The 7,500-nt window shown below is 49.0% G+C and overlaps 1 protein-coding gene across 1 annotated transcript in view; it reads left to right on the top strand.

Annotated features, from left to right (window-relative positions):
• The window catches only part of LOC143278129 (uncharacterized), a 10,236-nt gene extending 5,846 nt beyond the window's left edge, over positions 1-4,390 (top strand). Inside the window, exons 4-5 of the mRNA XM_076583158.1 lie at positions 433-2,208; positions 3,334-4,390. Coding sequence (XP_076439273.1) covers positions 433-2,208; positions 3,334-3,458 — 1,901 coding nt within the window. The 3' untranslated portion in view covers positions 3,459-4,390. The remainder of the gene's footprint in view (positions 1-432; positions 2,209-3,333) is intronic.
• The last annotated feature ends 3,110 nt before the right edge of the window (positions 4,391-7,500 follow it).

The following is a 7,500-nucleotide window of genomic DNA, read 5'->3' as shown; positions in this document are numbered from 1 at the left end:
ACACACAACACACGAGTTATAAACACCACAGACACACAACACACGAGTTATAAACACCACAGACACACAACACATCAGTTATAAACACCACAGACACACAACACACGAGTTATAAACACCACAGACACACAACACATCAGTTATAAACACCTCAGACACAAAACACATCAGTTATAAACACCACAGACACACAACACATCAGTTATAAACACCTCAGACACACAACACATCAGTTATAAACACCTCAGACACACAACACAGGAGTTATAAACACCACAGACACACAACACACGAGTTATAAACATCACAGACACACAACACACGAGTTAAAAGACGTGGACATCGGTGTCCAGCAGACGAACGAAGATATTTAGCTGTAAACACCCCGTCACTCCCTCTCCCCTCCCCCACCCCCCTCCCTTTTCCTTGCAGCCAACAGCTGGGGTCAGGCCGTGAACGGCACGTCGTGTGTGGGATGCGGGGAGCAGGAACAGTTCTTCGCCTGTTCTGACGTCGTCATTGGGCCCAGGGCTCGTCAGGACCACCCTGCTCCTCCAGGACACCCCCGCTATCCTGACCGCCACTATCCTGACGTCTATCCTGACGTGTATCCTGATGTCTATCCTGACGTGTATCCGGACCACTATCCCGATCCCTATCCGGATGCAGCCATCCCCCGCACTCCTGTGACGACCTATGACCCCCTTCCTCACCCTCCGTTGACCCACCCTCCTCCGGCCGTCCCCCGTCTCCCTCCTCACCCCCCACGGGGAATAACCCACGCTCCTGAAAGGCCCCACCCCCTCCATCCTCCTCGCCCGCTTCCCCCTGCCTCCCCACCCACCCCCACCGCCCTCCCCCTCCCCCCACTTGGTGTGACCCCCCGAGGGAACGCCGTCAGCTCCCAGGCCACGCCCCCTGCTCGTGACGTCACCATGACGGCCGGCCGGGAACCTCAGCGCGGAGGTTCTCAGAGTCCGGCGGGCCGCAGCTTCTGGCGCTGGTTGGTGCACCGTCACCACAGCCTGCAGGCACCTGCCACCCGGGGTGGATCCACCCTGGTCGGTGCTGGAGGTGCCAAAGGCATGGCCGCTGGGCCGTGGTGGCTGACAGTGACCCAGCGCGCCAGGGCGCCGTCATGGGGGTGGGTCACTAGTGTGACAGCCCCCAGGCAAACACTGACCCCCGGACAAACACTGCCCGCCAGAGAAACACTCTCTTCCAAAGCCAGGGCAGCAACGTCTGCCGTCGTCACGTCCCCTGAGGCCCTTCCCCTCGGATCAGCAGCAGCGGTGAAAGCAGCAAGCTTGGCGCCGGGGGGAAAACATGGAAAGACCCACACAGAAAGTGACCACAGCAGGAGCGGGTCTGGAGCGGGACGCAGGCTGGGCGACGTTCTGTCGCTTGCCCAGCACGTGCGGCGCAAGGCCCTGGCGGCGCTCAAAGGGAGGAGCTCGGACCGGCTCCGTTCTTCGGGCGGGGAGACGAGGTCCGCTTCTTCTGTCCTCGCTGCGCTGCTGTCTGTGGGAGGTACACAGAGCGGACTGTTTGTTGCAGCACAACACTGGCCACAGACGGCACAGAGCAGAGGGCCACAGTTTGTCCTACAGGCTACAGGCGGTGAGCAGCCCACACCACTCCGCTCGCACACTCCGCAAAGTCCAGCGGCAGTCCTCCTCACCTCCAGGTCTTCACCATCCAGTGACGTCACCTTCCCCAGTCCTAGGTCTTCACCATCCTATGACGTCAGCCTGATAGCTTACTCCGCCATGCTGGCGCCACCTGGTGTTGAGAGCGACGGGGGAAAGAGGAGTGAAGGACGCCAGTACAGAAAACCAGACCATCCAACAACCGCAGCCATTCCTAGTGACCAGCCTCGTTCTGGTACAAAGACACTCGGCTCCGAAAGCCGCACGGGACAACAGAGAGCGCAGTCAGCTCGGTCCAATCACACGCCACAGCACGACGAAGCACGTGACGAGGCACGGACCAATCAGCACGGACAACAGAGGGTGCAGCCAGCTCGGTCCAATCACACGCCACAGCACGACGAAGCACGTGACGAGGCATGGACCAGTCAGCACGGACAACAGAGGGTGCAGCCAGAGGACGCCACTGGCCGAGGTGTGGGTGGGGGAGGTGGGGCCACAGGCCAGGAGGGGCTGCTCTCTGCACACGTGGGGCATGCCGGGAAGGCTGCTGTCTCAGGTTGTTCTTCATCATCCATTCTTCTTTTCACGTGTGTGTGTGTGTGTGTGTGTGTGTGTGTGTGTGTGTGTGTGTGTGTGTGTGTGTGTTGTGATTTCTAAAATAATTATTGATGCTTTAATATTTTCACGTTCGCTGAGAGCTGTATTGTCATCAATGGTTGCTCCATTGCAATGGGAAGTCATTTACAACCTAGTCCTTTGCAAAGGACTATGACTCAAAATAAGAGGCAAAATTGCACTGGCTCTTATTGCTGCAGCCTTAGTCGGCCTTTGGGAACCATCCCAACGCCGACTGTCCTAAAATCCCAGAGGCCGAGAGAGTGGGGATATAACTTGTGCAAGACACTCTCCACTATAATCAAATTCTCGCCCAGGTGGTCGGGACAGCAGTTGCCTCCTCTGCTGTTCTGATGGTCATTGTCAAACAGGACTGACTTACTATCATACATACATGTTCCGGGTTAGTGTGTTGGCTATCTCAGGGCGCACAGAGTGTGATGCTGACAAAATGTATGTACGTACTGATTACCTGGCTATCTCAGGGCGCACAGAGTGTGATGCTGACAATGTATGTACGTACTGATTCCCTGGCTATCTCAGGGCCCACAGAGTGTGATGCTGACAATGTATGTACATAATGATTCCCTGGCTATCTCAGGGCCCAGAGTGTGATGCTGACAAAATGTATGTACGTACTGATTCCCTGGCTATCTCAGGGCGCACAGAATGTGATGCTGACAAAATGTATGTACATACTGATTCCCTGGCTATCTCAGGGCGCACAGAGTGTGATGCTGACAATGTATGTACGTACTGATTCCCTGGCTATCTCAGGGCGCACAGAGTGTGATGCTGACATAATGTATGTACGTACTGATTCCCTGGCTATCTCAGGGCGCACAGAGTGTGATGCTGACATAATGTATGTACATACTGATTCCTGGCTATCTCAGGGACCACAGTGTGATGCTGACAATGTATGTACGTACTGATTACCTGGCTATCTCAGGGCGCACAGAGTGTGATGCTGACAATGTATGTACGTACTGATTCCCTGGCTATCTCAGGGCCCACAGTGTGATGCTGACAATGTATGTACGTACTGATTCCCTGGCTATCTCAGGACCCACAGAGGCGAGATGTAGACCCGCGGGCCGCTGGGCAGGGCTTCCACACGCGTGGCTGTGGTGTCACGTGCTGTGCAGGGCGAGTGTCTGTCACCACTGGCTGTGCACGTGCGCCGCTTGAAGGACGCCTCGCTGGGGGCGCGGACGTCGACTGTCTGCCTGTTTCTCGGTCTGTCTGTCTGTCTGTCTGTCTGTGCCTCTCTGTTCCTGTCTCTGTCTCTCTCCTGTCTGTCTTTCTTTCTGTGTGTGTGTGTGTGTGTATGTGTGTGTGGGTGTGGGTGTGTGTGTGTGTTTCTGTCCTTGTCTCTCTGTCTCTGTCTCTCTGTGTGTATCTCTCTGTCTCTCTGTTTCCCCCCTATCTCTACAATGTTAAGTATGAATGTATTTTGGAATAAATTAGCTTCCCCCCCTTCCCCCCCCCCCCAAGTTTTCCACACCTTTCTCAAATATGTAGCCTCAGAAAATGCAGGTGTGTACATTGCACAGTGTGAAAGTTGTCACATACTGTAGGTGTGACCATTGCACAGTGTGAAAGTTGTCACATACTATAGGTGTGTACATTGCACAGTGTGAAAGCTGTCACATACTGTAGGTGTGACCATTGCACAGTGTGAAAGTTGTCACATACTATAGGTGTGTACATTGCACAGTGTGAAAGTTGTCACATACTGTAGGTGTGTACATTGCACAGTGTGAAAGCTGTCACATACTGTAGGTGTGTACATTGCACAGTGTGAAAGCTGTCACATACTGTAGGTGTGTACATTGCACAGTGTGAAAGTTGTCACATACTGTAGGTGTGTACATTGCACAGTGTGAAAGTTGTCACATACTGTAGGTGTGACCATTGCACAGTGTGAAAGTTGTCACATACTGTAGGTGTGTACATTGCACAGTGTGAAAGTTGTCACATACTGTAGGTGTGTACATTGCACAGTGTGAAAGTTGTCACATACTGTAGGTGTGTACATTGCACAGTGTGAAAGTTGTCACATACTATAGGTGTGTACACTGCACAGTGTGAAAGATATCACGTCGCTTTGTTTCTTGCTTTGGTTTGTTGTGTGTGTTTTTTTAGGGGGGGGGGGGGGGTTGTTTTTTTGTTTTTTGCTTCTGTTGGGATGTTGATTCCCTACCAATCCACGCCTCGATGTACCGAAGGATTACAAAAGAGAATTGATCAATAAAACTGGACTGAAAGTTTCCTTTGAGTCACCTGACTCTGCTATCAATCTGTCTCTCTGTCTGTATGCATGCGCGCGCGTGTGTGTGTGTGGGTGGGGGGTGGGGGGGGGGGGGGGGGTGCGTTTTTCACATTGGTGTGCTCCTGTTGTTGCCGTTGTCGGTTGTGCTTTGAAAACTGAAACAGCATCGTCATTCTCGTCTTCCTCCTCCTCCTCCTCCTCCTCATCATCATCATCATCATCATCGTCGACGTCATCATCATCATCTTTTGCTTTGTTGTTGGTATTAGATCTAGTTTTATCATGATTTTTATCATTCAAGTAAATTATTATTGTTTTAGTATTTAACAGTGCATCAGCAGTGGTAGTTGTGGATATTTTCACGTTTTAGTTGACATTGCTGATTTAGTAAACAGTGCAGAGTAGTGATACTGGTGGATGTCTTCACGTTTAGTTAACAGTGCAGAACAGTGGTAGTTGTGGATATCTTCACGTTTAGTTAACAGTGCAGAACAGTGGTACCTGTGGATGTCTTCACGTTTAGTTAACAGTGCAGTGAACTGGTAGTTGTGGATATCTTCACGTTTAGTTAACAGTGCAGAACAGTGGTAGTTGTGGATGTCTTCACGTTTAGTTAACAGTGCAGTGCACTGGTACTTGTGGATATCTTCACGTTTAGTTAAAAGTGCAGAACAGTGGTACCTGTGGATATCTTCACGTTCAGTTAACAGTGCAGTGAACTGGTACTTGTGGATGTCTTCACGTTTAGTTAACAGTGCAGAACAGTGGTACTTGTGGATGTCTTCACGTTTAGTTAACAGTGCAGAACAGTGGTACCTGTGGATGTCTTCACGTTTAGTTAACAGTGCAGAACAGTGGTAGTTGTGGATGTCTTCACGTTTAGTTAACAGTGCAGAACAGTGGTACCTGTAGATATCTTCACGTTTAGTTAACAGTGCAGAACAGTGGTAGTTGTGGATATCTTCACGTTTAGTTAACAGTGCAGAACAGTGGTACCTGTGGATGTCTTCACGTTTAGTTAACAGTGCAGAGCAGTGGTAGTTGTGGATATCTTTACGTTTAGTTAACAGTGCAGTGCACTGGTACTTGTGGATATCTTCACGTTTAGTTAAAAGTGCAGAACAGTGGTACCTGTGGATGTCTTCACGTTTAGTTAACAGAGCAGAACAGTGGTAGTTGTGGATATCTTCACGTTCAGTTAACAGTGCAGAACAGTGGTAGTTGTGGATGTCTTCACGTTTAGTTAACAGTGCAGAACAGTGGTACCTGTAGATATCTTCACGTTTAGTTAACAGTGCAGAACAGTGGTAGTTGTGGATATCTTCACGTTTAGTTAAGAGTGCAGAACAGTGGTACCTGTGGATGTCTTCACGTTCAGTTAACAGTGCAGAGCAGTGGTAGTTGTGGATATCTTCACGTTTAGTTAACAGTGCAGAACAGAGGTACCTGTAAATATCTTCACGTTTAGTTAACAGTGCAGAACAGTGGTAGTTGTGGATATCTTCACGTTTAGTTAACAGTGCAGAACAGTGGTAGTTGTGGATGTCTTCACGTTTAGTTAACAGTGCAGAACAGTGGTAGTTGTGGATGTCTTCACGTTTAGTTAACAGTGCAGAACAGTGGTAGTTGTGGATGTCTTCACGTTCAGTTAACAGTGCAGAGCAGTGGTAGTTGTGGATATCTTCACGTTTAGTTAACAGTGCAGAACAGAGGTACCTGTAAATATCTTCACGTTTAGTTAACAGTGCAGAACAGTGGCAGTTGTGGATATCTTCACGTTTAGTTAACAGAGCAGAACAGTGGTAGTTGTGGATATCTTCACGTTTAGTTAACAGAGCAGAACAGGGTAGTTGTGGATGTCTTCACGTTTAGTTAACAGTGCAGAACAGTGGCAGTTGTGGATATCTTCACGTTTAGTTAACAGTGCAGATTAGTGGCAGTTGTGGATATCTTCACGTTTAGTTAACAGTGCAGAACAGTGGTACGTGTGGATGTCTTCACGTTTTAGTTAACAATGCACAGCAGTGGTACGTGTGGATGTCTTCACGTTTTAGTTAACAATGCACAGCAGTGGTACGTGTGGATGTCTTCACGTTTTAGTTAACAATGCACAGCAGTGGTAGTTGTGGATATCTTCACGTTCAGTTAACAGTGCAGAATAGTGGTACCTGTGGATGTCTTCACGTTTAGTTAACAGTGCAGAACAGTGGTAGTTGTGGATATCTTCACGTTTAGTTAACAGTGCAGAGCAGTGGTAGTTGTGGATATCTTCACGTTTAGTTAAAAGTGCAGAACAGTGGTACCTGTGGATGTCTTCACGTTTAGTTAACAGAGCAGAACAGTGGTAGTTGTGGATATCTTCACGTTCAGTTAACAGTGCAGAACAGTGGTAGTTGTGGATGTCTTCACGTTTAGTTAACAGTGCAGAACAGTGGTAGTTGTGGATATCTTCACGTTTAGTTAACAGTGCAGTGCACTGGTACTTGTGGATATCTTCACGTTTAGTTAAAAGTGCAGAACAGTGGTACCTGTGGATGTCTTCACGTTTAGTTAACAGAGCAGAACAGTGGTAGTTGTGGATATCTTCACGTTCAGTTAATAGTGCAGAACAGTGGTAGTTGTGGATGTCTTCACGTTTAGTTAACAGTGCAGAACAGTGGTACCTGTAGATATCTTCACGTTTAGTTAACAGTGCAGAACAGTGGTAGTTGTGGATATCTTCACGTTTAGTTAAGAGTGCAGAACAGTGGTAGTTGTGGATGTTTTCACGTTTAGTTAACAGTGCAGAACAGTGGTACCTGTGGATGTTTTCACGTTTAGTTAACAGTGCAGAACAGTGGTACCTGTGGATGTCTTCACGTTCAGTTAACAGTGCAGAGCAGTGGTAGTTGTGGATATCTTCACGTTTAGTTAACAGTGCAGTGCACTGGTACTTGTGGATATCTTCACGTTTAGTTA

Source organism: Babylonia areolata, chromosome 35, assembly GCF_041734735.1.
Source record: "Babylonia areolata isolate BAREFJ2019XMU chromosome 35, ASM4173473v1, whole genome shotgun sequence".
In the NCBI taxonomy this organism is placed as follows: domain Eukaryota; kingdom Metazoa; phylum Mollusca; class Gastropoda; order Neogastropoda; family Buccinidae; genus Babylonia; species Babylonia areolata.
The sequence above is the reverse complement of the archived record's forward strand: the minus strand, read 5'-3'. Positions and strand labels throughout refer to the sequence as shown.